The following is a 20,877-nucleotide window of genomic DNA, read 5'->3' on the forward strand; positions in this document are numbered from 1 at the left end:
AATCATAATTCAACGAGGTAAAAACGTGCATTGTTTGTTAATGAAAAAATATAAAGGACAATAGAACATAGTAATATTTCTACTAAGTCATCAAAAAATAATTTCTTAAACACACTTCAATTTTTTTCCTTCAGAAATAGAAACTAATTTACAAATTTCATTGTCTGTCTGAGTCAGACTCCTCGAATCGTCCTCCAAAAGACTAACAAGAGACCAACTTTGGGAGGAAGATAAAAAACAGGTCAATGATCTCACCATCATAGCTTCAATTTTCCGACTGTGCAAAGTACCTTCCAGAAATTGTGGAAAGGATATTGAGCATTATCACCTCGTTGTCAATCTCGGTCTTCTCGGCCCGCAAGCTGGCACATTTTCGAAGCAGACTTCTGAAAGCAGCACAAGTATCTCCATCCAGAGGAGTGTCAACTGCTGCACTTAAAGCAAACAACCAAAGACAATCGGCCCTTGAAAGTGTTGTCTGTGTTTCGAACGAGTTTATGCGCTTCCTCAACGACGAAACACGAAATATTGGATTCATCTTTGAAATTGCTGATAAAGATGGATAATCGTTGCAACTCTTTTCCTTGGCTGAAGTGCTGCCACTTGATTCCTTAGATTGATGTGAGTCGGCATCATTGGCAGGCAAGACACTTGGCTGAGCTATTAAGTTCGGAACTAAAGGATCGATCTTTTCATGGAGGATGAAATCAGACTTCATACATTCTTCTTCAGAGTGTGATAGAGCCTGACATGACAATTAGCTATTTATTAGCATCATCAAGAAAACCCATGATTTTCTTATTTTCTGCCAGAACTCATTTCAAGTATTCTCTTTACAACTTCTCATTCTACTCTATGACTTAACTTTTTTTATAAGAAACGATTTGATTGATTGAATGAAATATTCAAATATATACAAAAGGGGCCCCTTTTATAGATATACAAAAGATATTTTGAATTTGTAAAGATAGTAAAACCTATGGCTTTTGGCCGTAAAGATCTACCGCCATGTTTCTCGTTTCCTCACCTTTTAATCTAATGACAGAACTATATCTAAATTAATGCAAGAATGATGGGGCATCATATTTCATTTATCAGCCATTGAAATGATCAACTTAAAGTAAGAATCAAACGTAGAAGTACATTCAGACATAACAGACCATTAGGGGTTAACCAAGAGCCAAAAGAAAGAAACAAAACATAGAATGTGATACAGATTTAATATAAGAAAATTCCAGTACTCAGTAACATGGGATAAAGAAAGTTTAAGATATAGGCATTCAAATGCTTTTTTTTCTTCTGATTATTGATAAGGTAGATGTAAATTACCTGACGCAGTTTAGAAAAATCAGCAAGAAATGCATTCTCCCACTCTTTCGAAGGCAGTAAATGCTCGGGGCACTGAGCAATTGCAGGAATAACCGGCATATAAACACTTTGCTCTTTCTTAAAATTACTTCTATCAACTTTTGCCACCGTCACATTTGGAATATGGGAAGCCTCCCACCTAACAAGGAATTTTTTTTAGTTCAAATTCAAGCCATCACATTTAGTTTCTTAAAATTGATAGACATTTCAACAATAATCACAAAAGTAAGATCAAACATGAACTATCAACTTGATGAAATACTCTCTAAATGGAGAAATGAGAGAAAGAAGAGCACCTCTCCCTTTTTTCCCCTCGGGAGAATATCACTTCCTATAGACTCCTCTATGTATTTTCTACTTGGAGGGATTTCCTTGTAACGAATGAGTAAAGTGGTGATTTTTTAAGTCAAGAGATCATAGTATTAGTATCTATCTAGATTGTATTTTAAGCTTGTCCAATCCTAGATACATATTAAAACAACTAGGAAATTAGCCAAAATCGTTGTTACCAAAAATAGTTGATTAACAGCCAACAGACTGCCAAGTGGGAACAGACTCCTAATCGCATAAACTTTTCGAGTACGAAGAACCAGACAATATTAAGATAGTAGATTCATGTTTGCAACATCATAATCCTATTCATTCAACACAACACTATTACCCTAACTAAATATATTCTATCTCACTATTCATTCAACACAACACTATTACCCTAACTAAATATATTCTATCTCATATCACCGCCTCCAAAATCCCCTCATATAGTTTTCTCAAATTTCTTGACAATACAACAAGGAACGTCAAAAAGGACAAGATATAGAACAGAAAGCCTCATTTTTGTACATAGAAACAATATAATAGACAGGACTAACTGAAAACAAGCTACCCTTGCACCTTCAGGAAAAATGCTCTTTACCACCTTATTAATATAGCACACCAAAGTACTACAGAGTTTTTGTTTTAATTTAACAAAAGCATCGTAACGTTCGAGGCTTTGAGCAATGCTTTTCTTTTAGATATTAGGGACAACTAAAGAGCGCAATAAAATACTAGCAGTAAAAAAAATAGTAGGCACATGCGCATTTATCCCCAAGAAGAAAGATGATTTCTAACATATTGCAGCTTTAAATTCTCTTTAGGCCTCTAAGCCACTCTTCCAGTTTCATCCTAAGATGAACATCGTATTCTTTTTCTATGATTCAAAGATGTAATCATGTTTTCAAGGTTGAGCCTATACGCTAGGAACCCTCAGTGCAAAACACACCATGACAGGCACCAATGTTTCCTTTCTTTTTCATTGTCTCATTATTTTCTATACACTACACTATACCTTTTCATACATCATATTACTTTTCTACAGTTTGCTATCTCACTTTGTCTTTTACTTCATATGTAAGAAAAACTGAACCATTATGCCTCATTGCATCTCACGATTTAAACCTCTTCATTTGCTAATTATGCTCGAGTTTGTCTATATGCTTGTTTGTCATCTGATTCATTTTATGCTGAAGGTCACTTTGACGAATAATTCATACAGAATCAAACAGTATGACAGTACCTCAACCTAAGCTGAAGAAGTTCTAAAATAAAATGTGGGGCAGAGAAACTCAAGGGAATTACATAGAACATTAAACAAGTGTACTAATAATTACGTATAAGAACTTACCTAACACGTCTAAGATATTCTAGTCCATCTTCTGGAGGTCCTGAATCAAAATTGGGTTCTCCCTCCACATGAAAGGCGGGTCTCTGAATACTATGGTAATATTTATCATCATCACTATCTTGGCTAAGACTGCAAGAGGGTTCCGAAATTACAAAGTTTGTAATTTCATCATCACCACCCATGTCCTCTATCTCACCATCCAAGCTTTCTGAACATCCCTCCCCTGTTTAGTTGCCACAGAATTTTAGTGATCTTATCAAACTATTTAAACATCAAATTTCACCCCATAAAGAATATGTATGGTTCTGATGAAGAGAGATGACAAAATCACGAAGCGCAAATGAGTGAAAAAGAATTGAATTATTTTCATATTATTCAGCACCAAACTAATGAGTTTGCATCATGTACAAAAGAATGAGACTGTAATAATTTCCAAACAAAAATGACCAAAAACTTTGCGTAGTCGGTAAATTTGTACAAACAAGATTTATCATTTGCCTATTACAGAAAACATATTGATTTTGATGCACATAAGGTCTTTAGTTGGATTGATTTAGGCCATTCTTCAATGCACAAAAATATTCATATGATTCCATCTTCCCCGTGCAGCAACAACACCTGTGCACAAGAGAAATTGAAACCATCAAAATGACTCAACCAAAACCAAAAACCATGACAATAATTGTGAAGCTCGTTTGTTTCAAAATAATAAATAATCTTCTGAAGGAAAATAAGGTATTGAGAAAACCAAAATAGGCTTATGAACTTTTTTTACTATCCAATCGAAGGGCATTCGTCCATTACGAAAAATAATTTCCTAAAAATCCTCAACTCAAAAACGTGGTTTACCATGAAGCAGAAAGAATGAGAGAAACTCTCAACAGAAAGCACCTTATGAAATCAACGGGAAAAAAATTAATAAAAGTGACAATTTATCAAAAGATTGCCATTCATAGACATCTTCATACAGTGATAGTAGCCATACTTTAGAATCCTAAGCAACCATTCATAAACAAACTTCATTTTTATCCAAGAAAAATTCATAATCGAACTTCATAAGCAACTCAGTTAGAAATATAAATACTTACTTATAATGGAAGAGGCTTCTTCTCTCTTCACTAAAGGCTGTCTAGGATCAGAGGTAGAGCCTGTCTTTATTGTTAAGCTACTGTATTCCCTGGCTACAACGGGCAAAAGTTCTTTACATATAGCTTTCCACAATCTTTTCTGTTCTGCAACATTCACAAACCTAAGTGCTTCCATATCTTTCCTCGAATACACTATCTTGTTTCCTTCCGCATTTTCTTGGCGTCCATTGACTTTATCAACTTCGTTCAGATTCCCCATATTCCAATGCATCTCAGAAAGCTTCCCTTCCCTTGCCTTCCTCCTTGATTTTTTAGCCTTTTTCCCTCCTTTATCAGGTTCATGGGATTTGTTCACCTTCATCTGCATTGACCTTGTTGGACAAACAATACCAATCCCTTCTCCATTTCCAATTCTGGAGACATGAACCGGTTCAACTAATGCAGTTTCGTCTATTACTTCAATCTTCAATGAATTTCTGAGAGACAAATGACTTCTTCTAAGAACATTCATGGTTTCAGAATCATTATTTTGCTGATCAGCAATCTTCTCCTCACCCATAAGCATCGTTTTTTTGCAACCGTCCACGATCCCTCCTGAGCTAGGGGGATTGTCTCCCTCCTGTAGATGAATTTCATCTCCAGGAACCAACATGGCGTCGATTTTTTCCAATAGTAATTTCTTTTTCATTTCCAAAATGCTCTCAGAATCAGTTTCTTTCTTCAACAACTTCTCCGTTCGTGCAAAGGCTTCTTTGTCAGCAGCCAACTGACCTTCTCGAACAAGTTCTTCCTTCGCACAATCTTGATTCCCATCAAGACTTAGTACACTTCTTGCAAAATCTTTCACATCTACTTCATCGACAGCAACATCTTGCTTCCCATCTTCCCCGGTATCGAGCGTTCCAAAATCATGGACAGCGTCCACCTTGAGAGGTTCTTTTCCGAGCTCAAGGTCAAGATTCTGAATCTTGCCCACCACCAAACTTCCCATATTTCCTCCGTTTTCAGAAGACCCACAAGCCGAATCGCACAAGACCATCTTGTCCACAGAAGTCTCTGGGTCTTCTTGCGCAGAAGCGGAAGTCACACTGTTGATGACTTCAGAGTCCGGGTTTTGATTCGAGACGATGAGAGGGAAGTTATGGTGATCGGCAGAGATCTGTAAGGCAGAATCCACCAGTCGAGAAGGAGACTGGGGTTTCTCAGATGATAAGAATTTAGGATTAAACCCATCAGCATAGTCAGAACTTATCTCATCCGCCATTGCTTGAAGAAAAGCAGGTGGGTTTAGCAACGGCAGCGAGTGAGGAATGAGAAGAAAATGGGGTTTAAGATATATATGTAGTGATGCTTTCTCTTCACGTCGGTATATTCCAATGTGCATCAATCAAAAATAGTTAGAAAAACTGAAATGTAATCAACCTTATTCAAAATTATAAAAGTGTTCAATCCAAAATTAAATAAGTTTTATATTAAAAATGGGACCCAAAACATTTCATCCAAATATGGGTTTTTGATTACATTACAAACCTCACCTACTATGGATTACCAAACACCCCTTTATTGAAAACAAGATATTAAGTGTTTCTATAGTTACGGTAGCTTTTTTATTCAAAAATCTATTTGACTATCTTTTCGACCTGAAGGCATGCGTGCACACACTACATAAGAAAACAACCCTTTACTAGAGATGCAAGTAGTAGAGTAGATGTCAAAACAACGACACTCCCATCAACTACTAAGCCCTCAACCTAAAAGATTAAGTCCACTTAGTCACATTATCCCATCTACCTCTAGCAGCAATGGCATCATAAATCAACCCAAGGACATAAGTAAACAACAAGCTTTGAAAATCAAAATAAGAAGAGCGCGTAATATTGCTACCAACCAAATCTACTTCATAGAACGACATTAATTCGGTCATTCAACATTTGAACCATTAGTTGGGAGGTGGAAAAAGGACGAACATGAATCTTCTTCCACTTAGTCGCAATTGAATTCAATCTAAAATAACATAAAGTATCGATCGAAAGAGGCTTTGAGTAGAGCCATGCATATAGTGGTTAACCACACAACCATCAGGCTTTATATTTTGACCTAGATGCTAGACGTTTTAACTTACATGTTCGAATCATATTTTATTAAGTTGTTGCTAAGGTTTTACTCTCAAAATGTCCATTTTGATTGTTACGTGTTTAGCATTTATGGATTTTGATTTTTTAAAATCTTATTTTCATAAATGTTAACCTAAAAAATAATAATTGAACATTTAAGTGCCCGTTTGATAATTCATTTATTTTAATTTTAAAAAACAAGCATGTTTAATAACTAATTCACTTTTGTTTTTAAAATTATGAAAGGAAATTGGAAATAAAATGAAAGAGAAGTTTTCATCTTGTTTTTAGAAAACATAAAACAAGATCAGTTACCAAACATATATTATATATTTTTTGTTTTTCATAAACAAAATTTTTAAAAACAAAAAAATTGAAATGATTACCATACTACCTAATACTTTTTAAAATACATGCATACAACTCAATTCAATTAGATTTTAAAATTTACTTGTTGGTGAGTCGTTATACATAATTTTACAAAAGAAAAAAAAAAACTTTTTAATACAAAGGTATACAAATATTTGAAAACTTATAAAATAAAATATATTTTAGGATATTATTGGGCAATAGTTCTCTGTTTTTAAATGGAATAACATGAAAGACCTCCATAGGACCCATATGAGATTTCAAAATCACGTAGGAGACCTTGAACGATCCATTGAATATGTTTACAGTATCTATAGCTAAACAATTCAAATTCTCAACCGACAATTCATATAAGAACCATAGAGAACTTGAGTTGATGATGCACTTAAAACATATGTTACCACCTAATTGTTGATAGTGTAACTTAAATGGTTGGTTCCAAAAACTTACGAGAGATAACTGCGAGTCCAAATGTTAATTACATATTACTATCTTTTATTGTTAAAAGTATATACCAAAATTCTCTACTATTTTTCTACTATCAATACAAGTTAATCATAAACCTTATTTTATTCTCATAACACAAATTCACGATTGGTCTAATTCCTTAAAATGGTCCAATTCTCCCTATCTTCACCTATTGTTTAGTTATGTTCGTGGAAATAGTTTGCTAATTTTTTCATTTTAAAAAAATCGTATTATTGTAAACATGATTTTTATAAAGTATAGTAAAATAAATGAAAATATTTATAAATATATGAGAAATACATCCTAATAATTTGATTATATTAGTTAAAAATATAGATGGCAATAATATAAAATTAGAGGTCAATGAAGTCAATGAAATGTATGTTTTTTAAAATTTTGGAAAGAGTCAATTAAATAAATAGGAATGAAAAGGCATCAAAGAAAAGGAGACCACAATCTCTCTGGCAGTTTGGTTTACAATTCACCAAAAAGAAAATTTCTTAATTTAAAATTCCATTAAAAAAAGAAAAAGAAGAAAAATTGTAAAAAGAAAAGGGAAAGGAAAAGAAAGGAAAACTTCTCCGCCTTTGCCATTTGCCCCGCGTTTTGCTACTCTGTCATCCGTTCATTGCGTTTCTCCGAATAACTACCGAAAACCCAAAACCGAAGAACACCCAACAAAGCCAAAAGCCAAACCCATTCCGCAAATTCCACCCTGTCTTTCCCCCTTTATTCTTCCATTTCTCTTCCCGGAGCCCAGGAGAGGCATTAACCTGAAGGTAATTCCCATTTCCTCTAAATTCCCTTTCTCGATCTCTTCTTCTTTCATCTATTTCTCTTCCCTTTTCACCCTTTCTCCCACTCTCTCGCTCCCTTTCCTTCTTTTTCAGTTTTCCTCACCCCCAGTTCCGATTTACGTATCTGGGTTTTCATTTTCTGGAACAGGGGTTGAATCTTTTTGGGCTTTTCCTTTTTCTTTTTGTTTTTGCGTTGTTGGGTTTTTAGTGATTTGTTTTCTTTTTTCTATTTCTGTTTCTGGGGTTTGATTTGTTTTTTAAGGGATCAATCTATATCTGGGGTTTTGCCTTTTCTTTTCCTTTTTTGCTTGTTTGTTTCTGTCTTGTTGATTCTATTGGGATTTTGAATTTTGAATCCCTGGTTTGATTATGGACCGTCGAGATCATCATCGTTTTGGTTTAGTGGTAAGGATTGTTGGATGTTTTCTTTCATTTGATTGGCTTTGTCATTACTTGCAATGTTTTTGGCCCCCCCTATGTGAATCTATGTTTCAATTTTCTATTTATAGGCTCATCTTCTTTATCTCTTCGTGATATTGGTTTCCTGAAAGGTTGAAAGTTTTCAAGCATTGGTTTGGGGGTATTGATGTTTTTTTTTAATTAATATATTTAAATTGGTTGTGGGAGGGGATATTTTTCCATTGTTGTATTTTGAAATATTTGGAACTGTCTGTCGTTCTACTACCTGGAAGTTGAATTGTTCAAGAAGGATGTGATCATGTGTAAGGGTGGCGGGGGTTTGAGTTATGTGGCAATAAAATAATCTCGAGATTATGAAGGTAATATAGTTTGAGAAGGTGAGGTATTGGTGGAATTGAAAGATCTGAGGCATTCTTCATCAATGAATTCTAAGTATATTTCAACCATTATCACGAGTAACGTTGCTCCCTTTTTTTGCTCCTGTCATTTTTCTTTGGCTTCCATGAAAAGAAAAAAATAATTTTCTCCTTTGAGCCTTTGTTTTAGTTTTATTTTTTGGTCGTTCATATTAAGCAAAAAGATCTCTTGCAGATCATTGTTCTTTGACTTCTAAAAATCTGTCTCATATCTTTAAAACAAGAGAATTGTTTTCACTAGAGCTTTTGGTTATTTTCAGGCGCATGCCCCTCCTCCTGGTTACTTCGTTCGTTTGAAGAATACAGGTTCTAAAGACGATCTATATCTAAGTAAAAAGGATAGAATGCGCAGGTGGCTTTGTTGTACTTGTCAAATTGAAGAGGCCTACCCATCAGCGGAAAGTGAGCACCTGAAAAGCCCACGAAGTTATGGAGATGGTAATACTTTAATCTATCACTTGATGCTCACCATTTTATAGGATTTGTGATGAAGGTTATCTATTTACTCTGAAGTCTTTGAGATATCAATATTTTGTAAAATATATATAGCTTTAGGAATTTTTTTGATTAACTGAATTGCTGGAATGTGCTTGCTTTTTCTTCCTATTTTCTTATCAAGAATGTTAGTTGAAATGATTATAAAGTTAACAAAATTAGCATTTCTGTATTTATAGTATATATGCACAGTTGTCTCTCCTTTGTATGTATGTATGGTATATTAGGATATCTTGGCCATGTCAATCTTTAGTTGAGGAGTTCGTTAGGAATGGTTATAAAATAGAGTAACTGAGAGACTGAAAGCAATTGTTCAACTGTTTGTGCTTGAACTTGCTTAGAAAGATGTCCAAGTTCTTCAACTTTTTGTCGAGTTCTTTTTAAATTTTAGATACAATTTCTATTCCAATTCTTTGGTTCCTATCAAAATGGTTTAAACCCGTTTGATTTATGAGAATAAATCTGGAGATGCTGGAAGTTTAAAATATTTGGAAGTGATTGAGGAAGACAGGTGGAGTCCAAGGAGGAAAATCTGAAAGCAACATAATCATGCTTAGAATCAGATGGATAGAAGCCAAAATAAGTAAGGAATGATCAATGCTGTCAAATATTGAAGATGGGGAAAGTGCCATGCAACTTTGTGTTGGGGGATCCATTGCAAGGAAGTTGATGGAGTGAGAAGAAGTGAATCGATTTTTTATTTGTTAATGTGTTGGAAATTGCAAATATAAGTGCGGAAGAGTTCTGAAACTCATTTGTAGTGCTACGAAATTGGGACAATACATAGATGCAGGCAATGTAGTTAGATGAAAATGGCAGGAGGATAATTGAAGGAAACCAAGAAGGAAGTTTGGTGTTCATCAATGCGATGGCAAATGGTTACTGCACATTTTACCTTCTCAGAGGAACTAGAGAAGGAATTTATGGTTCTGGTGATAGAAGTTTTGGGGAAGGGTTGGTTAGGTTTTCCGAAGCAAAGAAGAAAATGGAAGTGCATATTAGGAAATCTACTTGAATCTGAGAATAGAAAGAGAAGGATTCGATAATGTTGACAAATAAAATTGTCCATGGAGAAGAAGAAAAACAAACTCAATCCATGTCGATTTGGGCAAGGAGTTGCTTGGCCACAAAAACTGAAGAAATCAATGAAGCGGACTAGGAGAATTGAATTGATCGCTAGACAAAAGGAATGCCAGGTAGATTTTACTGTGTTGGTGGTGAAGATGCTGTGGGATTGATGTTGTAGGCAGTGGTGCCCACCGCCCAAGTTCGGTGAAAGCAACAGTAGAAGGTTTTATGATGCTTTTTGTTCAACACATGCATATATGCATGGGTATACATACAGCCATCTATTGCTATGAAACAGGTTCAAAAAGCTGAACTCTTCATAGGAGTGAAATTGAATTGAGGATATTTTTCATGACTTGGGGAATTGGTGAGCGATCTGAGGAACTTAAAAGTAGGCAAACAAATCAGAGATAAAGGATAAAGAAAGAAAACAGTTATTTTTATGGATTTTGCTTCATCCACCGTTTCTGTATTTGGGGAAACTGGTTGACCGATCATAATAGGAGGACAAGTGGGTTTTAGGAGCAGAGTTGTATTGGGAAAATTAGTTGGAATATTTGGGACATTTAGTGGTTATAGAAAGAGGAAGCGAGAGGAGTGAAGGCAAAGGACAGTTCAATTTTAATTCCTACAAGTAAAATATCACAAATAATAATGATATACAAACATACCATTTATTTAAGCATATTTATGAATATTTCTTTTGTTGTTTGAGCCAGTTTTTGGGTCACGGTAATAGGCTAGGGCTTGCTATATCATGCAAATAAATGGAACAGTGAATCTCAATAATCTTTCTGGGGTATTTTATGGTTTGGGAACTCTAGTTTAGAACCCTATTTTTAATATGTAGGATTTCTAGTGTTGTGGAAGGTGTTTTTTTTTTTTCCTCCAATTTGATCTCTATTGTAGCATTCCCTTATGACTCTTCTTAGATGTTCCCCAACCACTATTCTGGTCATCTAATGTAATTCTGCCTTGTTTATGATTTATCTTGTATCTGGGTTACTATTTTCTATGTGATGTTCTTCTTGGATTTTAGAATCGTTGCTTTGTCTATGATCTGTATGGTGTGTGATTTAAGTCTGTCTTATATATTTTATGCCTGTTAGGTCACGTTCAAAGAAAAGAGGCAGCTACTTTCAAATCTGAAGCACCAAAAACTCCTCCTCCCATAGAAGTGCCAGCGTTGTCTCTGGAAGAACTGAAAGAAAAGACTGACAACTTTGGGTCTAAGGCACTGATTGGTGAAGGGTCTTATGGTCGAGTTTATTATGCTAGTTTAAATGATGGGAAAGCTGTGGCTGTGAAGAAGCTGGATGTTTCTTCCGAGCCCGACTCCAGTGTTGACTTTTTGACGCAGGTTTGTCTTCAGTATCGATATAATAGATTTACCACATTAAAGCTTCATTTTTTCCTCTATAGTCTATACATTATTTTCTTTCATCCTTATTGTTTATGGCATTGCTTCAGGTTTCTACTGTCTCAAGGTTGAAACATGAAAATTTTGTTGAGTTGCACGGATATTGTGTTGAAGGAAATCTCCGTGTACTTGCATATGAATTTGCAACTATGGGTTCTCTACATGACATATTGCATGGTACGCCAACATTCTAAGTTCAGTCTTTTAGTTCAGTTTCATGTCCAGTTAGTTTCTCATGAATTGTTGCTCTACGCCAGGTAGAAAGGGAGTGCAAGGAGCACAGCCTGGTCCTGTTCTCGATTGGATGCAGAGAGTGAGAATTGCTGTTGATGCAGCTCGAGGATTGGAATACTTGCATGAGAAGGTTCAGCCTTCTATCATACATAGAGATGTTAGATCCAGCAATGTGCTTCTCTTCGAAGATTTCAAAGCAAAGATTGCAGACTTTAACCTTTCAAACCAGGCTCCTGACATGGCTGCTCGGCTTCACTCTACTCGTGTTTTAGGAACTTTTGGCTATCATGCTCCAGAGTAATGTTTCTGAAATCTCTTTTATTTGTGGTTTCTTTCTCTCTCCCAAATGTTGACTTCTCAATGGATACGTGAACTCTGTCCTTTTTGTTCACTGGAATTTGGATAAGTAGCTATGAAGAGAAAGTATACTGATGCTAAGTCCTCTCTTCTCCAGGTATGCAATGACGGGACAATTGACACAGAAGAGTGATGTCTATAGCTTTGGAGTCGTTCTACTTGAACTTTTGACCGGGAGGAAGCCGGTTGATCATACCATGCCTCGCGGTCAGCAGAGTCTTGTTACTTGGGTGAGCACATTTATCTGCTTTCTTATTGCTTTTCATTGTGCTCGTGCCTTTTTGTCTCCAGCTATTCAAATTTTACAAGTCTAAAATGATGGTTTTTTGTTTGTTTAAGGCTACCCCAAGACTAAGTGAAGACAAAGTCAAACAATGTGTTGATCCAAGGCTGAAGGGTGAATATCCCCCCAAAGGAGTTGCCAAGGTAACTTCTGTTTCGATTGCTGTCTTCACTGCTAGAAATAGCATTATTGCAATGAACTAATGAGATATTGCTGTGACATTGACCTGGTATTATGGTTATTGCAGCTGGCCGCTGTGGCAGCTCTGTGTGTGCAGTACGAAGCCGAGTTCAGGCCAAACATGAGCATCGTTGTCAAGGCTCTCCAGCCACTTCTAAAGCCACCTGCCCCTGCTCCGGCCGTGGAACCTTGAAGTAAATTGATCTCAGTTTTCTTCCTCACTGTTGATATATGTGTCAGCGCCTACATTGCAATGTTTGCTTTCATGGTGACCGTATAGAATTCATAATATTCATTATTTATTCCAATTATTATTGTTATTTTTTCTTGTCTTGAAGAAGATGCTTGAGTCATGTTTGATTGGATTGAAAATAGGTTGCTGCTTTTCTTGTAAGCAATTCTTCTTGTGTAGCCTGTTGTTGGTAATAGCACTCGGTTGTTAAAAATGTTTTTCCCCTTTCGTTTTTTGGAGTCATCAAGTGAGAAGACTCAGTGGGAGTGCTACATGGTGTGGTGGAAAACACATTTGGATTACAGTTTGCTGTCCCTCACTCCTTTGATATTAATGGATATGGGTTGGTTTTCTCGGTTGTCATCGAAAATGGTCTTAATTTATTTATAGTTTATGTAAGTGCTTTAAGTACTTATCTCTGGACTCCCAAGTTCAATTGCTTCACTCTTACATGTCTTTCAAGTGCTCGTTATTCTTTCAAGATTAGATATATGTTTGATTAAGAGATTAAAAGTTTGAATCTCCATTTATATAACGATGATATCTTAAAAGAAAAAAGAAATTGTCAATTCGAGCTTTGCCTGAGTGGTTGTTAGATGTTTGTAGCTAGCTAGAGTGATTAGTATTTGTACCTTGCCATCCAGTTGTCATTGATCTTGAAGCCATCCAGGCAAAGTTCAAATCTAATTGCATATTTTTCATTATTTTAATATTTTAAGTCTTGCAAAAGCTCAAAAGAAACTGTTTGTAATACTTCTAAAAATACCTTTTTAAGTAAAATCATCTCGAACATATCTTAGGTTAGCTGTGTCAATTTCATCCCCGAACACATTAACAAAGGCCACTTATGTTTATATTTTCGAAGTCCAAAGCAATTGTGTTCTTTCCTTGCACCTTCCCCATCACAAACTAAAAGCGTGTGGATATAAATCTTGTCATGTGGAATTTAAATTTTCTTCCCCACAACAAACTGTTGTCCTATTTTGTTTGACCAAGTCATGTGGAATTTAAATCTTCTTCCTCACTTCATGATCATCCATAGTTCTTTGGGAAAGTAAAGATCATAACAGCAAAAAAGTAAAGTTAATAATATGGCTATCGCTGAGTTCCTATGGACTTATGCTGTCCAACAAGTGTTGAAGAAGGTATTGGAACTTGCGGCTGACCAAATTGGTTTGGCATGGGGCTTGGACAGGGAGCTTTCAAACCTCTCCCAATGGCTACTCAAAGCAGAAGCTATTTTAGGTGACGTTAACAGAAAAAAAACTACACCATAGTTCTGTGAGACTGTGGGTGGCAGATCTTCTACTTGTTGTTCATGAAGCCGACAATCTATTGGATGAGCTTGTTTATGAATATCTTCGTACAAAGGTGGAAAAAGGATCGATTAACAAGGTATGTTCTTCGGTGTCAAGTCTTTCTAATATTTTCATTATCTTTCGCTTCAAAATGGCCAAGAAAATCAAGAGTATTATTGAAAAGTTGCGTAAATGTTACTACGAGGCGACTCCTTTAGGACTTGTTGGTGAAGAATTCATAGAAACAGAGAATGATCTTAGTCAGATTCGAGAGACGATCTCAAAACTTGATGATTTTGAAGTTGTTGGAAGGGAGTTTGAAGTTTCAAGCATAGTGAAACAAGTAGTTGATGCTAGTAATCAATATGTTACATCTATCTTACCCATTATGGGTATGGGTGGAATCGGAAAAACAACTTTGGCAAAGACAATCTTCAATCATGAGGAGATCAAAAGACATTTTGATGAAACAATATGGATATGTGTGTCCGAACCATTTCTTATCAACAAGATTTTGGGAGCAATTTTACAAATGATAAAGGGTGTTTCTAGTGGCTTGGATAATAAAGAGGTTCTACTTCAAGAGCTTCAAAAAGTGATGCGAGGTAAAAGATATTTTCTTGTGCTTGATGATGTTTGGAATGAAAATATTGCTTTATGGACTGAATTGAAAAAATGTTTACTGTGTTTTACTGAAAAATCTGGAAACGGTATCATTGTAACTACGAGAAGTATTGAAGTTGGAAAGATTATGGAGAGTACTCTTCCTAGCCATCATTTGGGAAAATTATTTGATGAACAATGTCGGTCTTTGTTTAAAGAAAGTGCAAATGCAGATGAATTGCCAATGGATCCAGAGTTGAAGGATCTTCAAGAAGAATTGGTGACAAGGTTTGGTGGTGTACCATTTGTTGCAAGAGTTTTGGGAGGGGCACCGAAATTTGAAGGGGTCTACGAGAAATGGGTGATGTCTCTTAGAACCACAACAAGTATACCGTTACAAGATGAAGATTTAGTTTTATCTACATTAAAATTAAGTGTAGATCGTCTACCATCCTTCTTGTTGAAGCAATGCTTTGCATATTGTTCAAATTTTCCTAAAGGTTTTAAAGATTTAAAAAAGAAGAGCTAATTGAAATGTGGATGGCACAAGGGTTCATTCAACTACACGAAGGAAGAAACGATATAACGATGGAGGAAAATGGAGAAAAGTACTTCAACATCTTGTTGTCTCGCTCTCTCTTTCAAGATATCATTAAGGATGATAGAGGAAGAATTACTCATTGTAAGATGCATGATCTTATCTATGAAATTGCGTGTACAATTTTAAATTCTCAAAAGTTGCAAGAGGAACATATTGATTTGTTGGATAAAGGAAGTCACACCAATCATAGGATAAACAACGCCCAAAATTTACGCACACTCATTTGCAATAGACAGGTGCTTCACAAGACTATTTTTGACAAGATTGCAAATTGTACTCGCTTGCGAGTTTTAGTAGTGGATTCATCTATTACAAAACTACCTGAGTCAATTGGTAAGATGAAACATTTGAGATATCTCGACATTTCAAGTTCAAACATAGAAGAACTTCCAAATTCTATCTCTTTGCTTTATAACTTACAAACATTGAAGCTTGGAAGCTCAATGAAACACCTTCCATATAATTTGAGCAAGTTGGTTAGTTTAAGACATTTAAAGTTCTCAATACCACAAACGCCTCCACATTTGAGCCGGTTGACTCAACTACAAACGTTGTCTGGTTTTGCAGTTGGATTTGAGAAGGGTTGCAAAATAGAAGAACTTGGATTTTTGAAAAACTTCAAAGGTAGATTAGAACTTTCAAATCTCAATGGAATTAAACACAAAGAGGAAGCCATGAGTTCCAAATTGGTAGAAAAGAACTTATGTGAGCTATTCTTGGAATGGGATTTGCATATTTTAAGAGAAGGTAGCAACTACAATGACTTGGAAGTGTTAAAAGGGCTTCAACCACACAAAAATCTTCAATTCTTGAGTATCATAAACTATGCTGGCCAAATTTTGCCTCCTGCCATTTTTGTTGAAAATTTAGTTGTGATACATCTAAGACATTGTGTAAGATGCGAAACACTTCCAATGCTTGGAGAATTACCTAATTTGGAGGAACTAAATATTTCCAACTTACATTGTCTAAGATGTATTGGGAATGAATTCTACGGAAGTTATGATCATCCCAACAACCATAAGGTTTTATTTCGCAAGTTGAAGAAATTTGTACTCTCTGAAATGCACAATCTAGAGCAATGGGAAGAATTAGTATTCACATCAAGGAAAGATGCAATTTTTCCTCTTCTTGAAGACTTGAATATTCGTGATTGTCCTATATTAACAAGTATTCCAAATATTTTTGGATGTCCTCTTAAAAAGCTACATGTTTGTGGATGTGATGAAGTGACAAGATTGCCCAAAGATCGATCTACAACTCTGCACTTCCATTGAGGATCTAAAGATTGTTGGGTGCCTTGAAATGATACTAAATGTGCAAAATATGCATACCTTGTCTCGTTTCTCTATGAATGGGTTGCAAAAGTTTCCCCAAGGACTATCTCATCTCAAAAACTTGAAAGAAATGATAATCACTGAATGCTCACAAGATTGTGACTTTACTCCTCTTATGCAACTTTCTTCACTCGTAAATCTTGATTTGGTTCTTTTCGCGGGGAACGGGGCCGTGCAACTTCCTCAGCAACTCCAGCATCTCACAGCCTTAAGATCTTTGATCATTAATGATTTTGATGGAATTGAAGTTTTACCAGAATGGTTGGGAAATCTTGCATCTTTGGAAGTTTTGGGACTTTATTATTGTAGAAGTCTGAAACAGTTTCCTTCAAAGAAAGCCATTGCAATGTCTCACCCAATTAGTCCATGTGGATGTCTTTGGTTGTCCACAACTACCCAAGTTCGGAGATTTTGTGCCATGATGTTCTAAAGACCAAAGCTCGTGCCAAAGCAAACGTAATTTAGTGGTAAAGTTAATATATTGTAACTTGTAGGTAGCTGCCTTAAATCTCTCGCTAATATTATTCGCATTTGTTTTTCTTGTATTGAACAATGCATGTTGTTTTTTCCTTTTTTGTTAGTAGAGTGTGAGAAGACTAACTTTTTTTCTCTTTGTGATTGATTTGTCTATAACATAATGTATACTCAAAACTCTATATACGAACAGCATGTTTGAGGTGCAGGTGAAATTAAATGAAAAAGAAAAACTAGCAATTTCTTACATTTCCTCTATTTATTTTCTACTTCAATCTATGACGACCTAACATTTTTGGGGCATTTCTCCTTCTCAAACTATGTTGAAAGACAATAAGAAAGCTTAAATTCACTGCGAAAATATACTCGATCAATCTATCCAAATTCAAAGGAATTCATCGATATAGTTGATTGCTTGTAGTAACCCTCAACATCATTAAATACAAACATTTTTCTTGAATTAACATTCATTATTTAATAAATATAAACATTTTTCTTGTATTATCGAGTAATGACCAAGTGCATGTTTTTAGTATAATATGGAGTGAGAAGATTTGAATCACGTATACTTAATTACTATTCAATATAAGAAGAACGAGTGCAAAATACGACTGACTAGTTGGCTAAAAGAATATTTTTTACTTCAAGTTTTGTACTAGAGATGCTATAATTATTTATTCATAGGAGTTGTCATTTTGTAATAATTGATAGCAAGCAATAATTGTACCACAAGAATGGCTGCCAGAAATACTTAATAAATAAACGTATAAAAAATATTTTTAAATATAACGTGTGGGACAAAATTTCATATTCAATCGAGATTGATAAAAGACAATTATAATTAATAATTATTTTTTTTTAAAAAATAATTTGTTCTTATTAGTTAAGGGTTGTGTAAGTCAAGGTTAAATTTAACTCAACAATAATTAATATAATCTTTTTCTTTTAAAGTCGAAATTGAGTCGATATATCATTTAATATTATTGTATTAATGGTCTAAATAATTTGAGATCATTAGGAACATTATTCGACTCTTTCCTTTTGGCGGTGTTATGATCATCAATTGTTTTTATCATTTGATAAAGAAGATATTACGTACTTCTTTAATTATAAACAAACAAATATTTCCTAATCAACAAACAATTAATTAATGGATACTTTCTCTAGTGTCTACCTAACCTAAATTTTATTTTGGTATCACAGTATACTAAATTTTTTTTATATTTTTTTCAAAGATATAATCTTTTTCTCTATTTTTAAAAGTTAATTAATAATGGACCACATTTATACTTTAATTTCTTTAGGTATTGTTTTAAAAATAGTATACACAATTATAAGCAAATTAACAAAAATTATATATGATCTTAATTATATTGTTAGTTCATTATTAATTCTAAAACCGAAAGGCATGGAAGTGGAGATAATATCAAGTGAAACTATCAAACCATCTTCTTTTCCACAATCTCTTCATCTAAAATCCTTCAAACTATCAGTTCTTGATCAACTCTCTCCCTTCACTTACACTTCTCTTGTCTTCTTCTACACTCTCAACAATGAAGAATTATCCAATGAAGACACTGCTCTCCATCTTTCACAACCCCTCAAAACCTCCTTATCTAAAGCCCTCTCCGCCGATTTCTACCTTCTCGCCGGCACCATCAAACACAACAAACAAATCCTCGCCAATGGTGTCGGAGCTCTTTATCAAGTTGCCAGAGTTCAGGGTGCCATGTCTAAGGTTTTGAACCAACCAAGCTTCGAGTCGTTGAGTCAACTCCTCCCTTTTCGATCTCTACAGATCATGTCATCGTCGACAAAGGAAGCAAGTAAGATAATTAATAAACAAGAAGAGAACTCTCTATTAACTGAATACTTGTCAATATATGATATATGATATGTATATTTATTTATTTATTGATTGATTCACCATTTGTTTGAAGTATATCCTCAAGTCGCCGTCCAACTCAACGCCTTCAACGGCGGCGGGGTGGCCGTGGGGGTCTGTTTTTTACACAAGATCATCGACGGGACAACACTGAGCGGGTTTCTAAGGCGGTGGGCCGCGGTGGCCGGAGGGTCAGCCGCCGAAGAGAAAGGAGGAGAGGGAGTGGCGGAATACACGGTGGGGGCAGAGGCTTTCCCCGGACGAGATTCATTGCTGGGAAACTCATGGCTTTCAAAAGGATATTCACCATTTGTGGGTGAAGGAATTAGGATAAAGAGAAGAAGGTTTGTGTTTGAAGGAGATGCCATTTTAGAGCTTAAGGAGGAACTAATGAAATGGAAAGATGTGAGGAATCCCACAAGTGTTGAACTGGTTACTGCTTTCATATGGAAGTATTTGATGATAGCGGCAAGAAAAAGATCATCGGGTTCTCAACAAATTTCTTCGGTACTATTTACGAGAGAATCAAACCTTGAACCTTAAAGTCTATTGTATCTCATTTAGCTGTCAACTTCATATTAATTAAACCATTTTAATTTTTTGGAAGGTATTGACTCATGCAGTGGACCTACGAAGAAGAATGGCACCACCATTACCACCAACCTCCATGGGAAACATTTTGTGGAGTGCAGTTGCTCATTACGACTCAACAGACGACGTAGAGATAGAACTGAGCAAGCTCGTCAATCTTCTTTGGGAATCATTTACCGAGATCGACAACAAGTTCATACAAGAAATGGAGGGAGAAGAAGGGTTTCAAACAATTTCAAAATGGTTCATGAGGATGCAAGAGCTTTATTCTTCGAAGCCATATGCATATGGATTTACAAGTTGGAGAAATATGGGACTAAACGACATCGATTTCGGGTGGGGAAGACCTTCGTGGGTCAGCTTTGCAGGACCTGAAAATTCAGTGCTGAAAAATATTGTTGTGTTGAAGGAAGACAATTTGGGAGATGGAATTGAAGCATGGATCATGTTGGATGAGGATGAGATGAACATATTGGAAAATGATCAACAATTCCTTGCTTTTGCTTCTTATAATCCAACTATCTATTTAGGTTAAGCGATCGAAATTATCTCTTTGTTAATTGTTAGTATTGTATTATTATTTGTTAATCAGCTAGTTTAGTGTGTTGATCTAATGTATTAGAAAAAATTCTGTGATATTTAAAATTAGAAAAAGAATCAGTTTTAAAGTGTATGATTTTTATAAATGACTTTCTTAAAAGTTAAATGTCATATAATTATTTTAAGCTTATATTATTATAAACCTAGAAATTAGAAAGGTAAAATTTTCAAACTATAGGACTAATTAAAAAAACTGATTATCAATTTAACCTCATTACCATGACGCTAATTTTAATTACGAATTGGGTAGATAAATATAACATAAAAAAGAAAAAAAGGAAAAATATTTTTTGTAAAATGAATAGACTCGTTTGATTAATAACTCTCTCCCTTTATTTCTTATTTCCAATGCCCCATTTGGTTTCTTTCTTCAATCTCTCTGCTACTTTCTTCCTTGCACGCGTTTTATATTTGAGCCAATTTTTCAAATTTTAAATTTGATTTGAATAGAAATATTTAATTTGTTTCTTTCTTCTCTTACATGTCCTTTTAAGTGCTTTTATTATCTTTCAA

At 35.1% G+C, this 20,877-nt stretch overlaps 5 protein-coding genes across 7 annotated transcripts; 4 read left to right on the forward strand and 1 right to left on the reverse strand.

Annotated features, from left to right (window-relative positions):
• Positions 1-8: 8 nt before the first annotated feature.
• LOC101215637 lies at positions 9-5,458 on the reverse strand. Its single transcript, XM_004152239.3, has 4 exons — positions 4,123-5,458; positions 3,035-3,257; positions 1,330-1,507; positions 9-745 (listed from the first exon to the last, which is right to left on the reverse strand). The coding sequence occupies exons 1-4, from the start codon at positions 5,384-5,386 to the stop codon at positions 266-268; spliced, it is 2,145 nt and encodes a 714-aa protein (XP_004152287.1). The 5' UTR covers positions 5,387-5,458; the 3' UTR covers positions 9-265.
• A 2,171-nt stretch (positions 5,459-7,629) lies between these two features.
• On the forward strand, positions 7,630-13,388 carry LOC101215403 (PTI1-like tyrosine-protein kinase 3). Of its 3 annotated transcripts, none has more exons than XM_011654760.2 (8): positions 7,630-7,852; positions 8,967-9,144; positions 11,379-11,629; positions 11,740-11,866; positions 11,947-12,220; positions 12,378-12,510; positions 12,620-12,706; positions 12,811-13,388. In XM_011654760.2, the coding sequence occupies exons 2-8, from the start codon at positions 9,051-9,053 to the stop codon at positions 12,934-12,936; spliced, it is 1,092 nt and encodes a 363-aa protein (XP_011653062.1). In that variant the 5' UTR covers positions 7,630-7,852; positions 8,967-9,050; the 3' UTR covers positions 12,937-13,388. The 3 variants fall into 3 exon arrangements, with proteins under 3 accessions (XP_011653062.1, XP_011653061.1, XP_031740182.1); XM_011654759.2 differs by lacking the exon at positions 7,630-7,852 and adding an exon at positions 7,909-8,275; XM_031884322.1 differs by lacking the exon at positions 7,630-7,852 and adding an exon at positions 8,348-8,745.
• A 788-nt stretch (positions 13,389-14,176) lies between these two features.
• Positions 14,177-15,871, forward strand: LOC116403366 (putative disease resistance protein RGA3). Its single transcript, XM_031884324.1, has one exon. The coding sequence runs from the start codon at positions 14,425-14,427 to the stop codon at positions 15,403-15,405; it is 981 nt and encodes a 326-aa protein (XP_031740184.1). The 5' UTR covers positions 14,177-14,424; the 3' UTR covers positions 15,406-15,871.
• On the forward strand, positions 15,465-16,754 carry LOC101215159 (putative disease resistance protein RGA1). Its single transcript, XM_031884104.1, has one exon. It carries the CDS (start codon positions 15,465-15,467, stop codon positions 16,752-16,754), a length of 1,290 nt encoding a protein of 429 aa, XP_031739964.1.
• Positions 16,755-18,657: 1,903 nt separating this feature from the next.
• Positions 18,658-20,437, forward strand: LOC101214919 (stemmadenine O-acetyltransferase). The gene is made up of 3 exons (XM_004152236.3): positions 18,658-19,114; positions 19,229-19,680; positions 19,781-20,437. Exons 1-3 carry the CDS (start codon positions 18,697-18,699, stop codon positions 20,297-20,299), a joined length of 1,389 nt encoding a protein of 462 aa, XP_004152284.1. The 5' UTR covers positions 18,658-18,696; the 3' UTR covers positions 20,300-20,437.
• The last annotated feature ends 440 nt before the right edge of the window (positions 20,438-20,877 follow it).

The sequence above is a fragment of the Cucumis sativus genome, chromosome 4, assembly GCF_000004075.3.
Source record: "Cucumis sativus cultivar 9930 chromosome 4, Cucumber_9930_V3, whole genome shotgun sequence".
Lineage (NCBI taxonomy): Eukaryota > Viridiplantae > Streptophyta > Magnoliopsida > Cucurbitales > Cucurbitaceae > Cucumis > Cucumis sativus.

What these genes read in the sequence shown, in the direction of transcription:
- LOC101215637 (XM_004152239.3), bottom strand. Translation starts at nt 5,386, where the DNA reads ATGGCGGATGAGATAAGTTCTGACTATGCTGATGGGTTTAATCCTAAA. An exon ending in AGAAGCCTCTTCCATTATAA is followed by an intron (nt 3,258 to 4,122) that starts GTAAGTATTTAT and finishes GCAACTAAACAG; the next exon opens with GGGAGGGATGTTCAGAAAGC. An exon ending in ATTTTTCTAAACTGCGTCAG is followed by an intron (nt 746 to 1,329) that starts GTAATTTACATC and finishes TTGTCATGTCAG; the next exon opens with GCTCTATCACACTCTGAAGA.
- LOC101215403 (XM_011654759.2), top strand. Translation starts at nt 8,240, where the DNA reads ATGGACCGTCGAGATCATCATCGTTTTGGTTTAGTG. An exon ending in ATCATCGTTTTGGTTTAGTG is followed by an intron (nt 8,276 to 8,966) that starts GTAAGGATTGTT and finishes GGTTATTTTCAG; the next exon opens with GCGCATGCCCCTCCTCCTGG. An exon ending in CCCACGAAGTTATGGAGATG is followed by an intron (nt 9,145 to 11,378) that starts GTAATACTTTAA and finishes TATGCCTGTTAG; the next exon opens with GTCACGTTCAAAGAAAAGAG.
- LOC116403366 (XM_031884324.1), top strand. Translation starts at nt 14,425, where the DNA reads ATGGCCAAGAAAATCAAGAGTATTATTGAAAAGTTGCGTAAATGTTAC.
- LOC101215159 (XM_031884104.1), top strand. Translation starts at nt 15,465, where the DNA reads ATGGAGGAAAATGGAGAAAAGTACTTCAACATCTTGTTGTCTCGCTCT.
- LOC101214919 (XM_004152236.3), top strand. Translation starts at nt 18,697, where the DNA reads ATGGAAGTGGAGATAATATCAAGTGAAACTATCAAACCATCTTCTTTT. An exon ending in ATCGTCGACAAAGGAAGCAA is followed by an intron (nt 19,115 to 19,228) that starts GTAAGATAATTA and finishes ATTTGTTTGAAG; the next exon opens with TATATCCTCAAGTCGCCGTC. An exon ending in GTTCTCAACAAATTTCTTCG is followed by an intron (nt 19,681 to 19,780) that starts GTACTATTTACG and finishes ATTTTTTGGAAG; the next exon opens with GTATTGACTCATGCAGTGGA.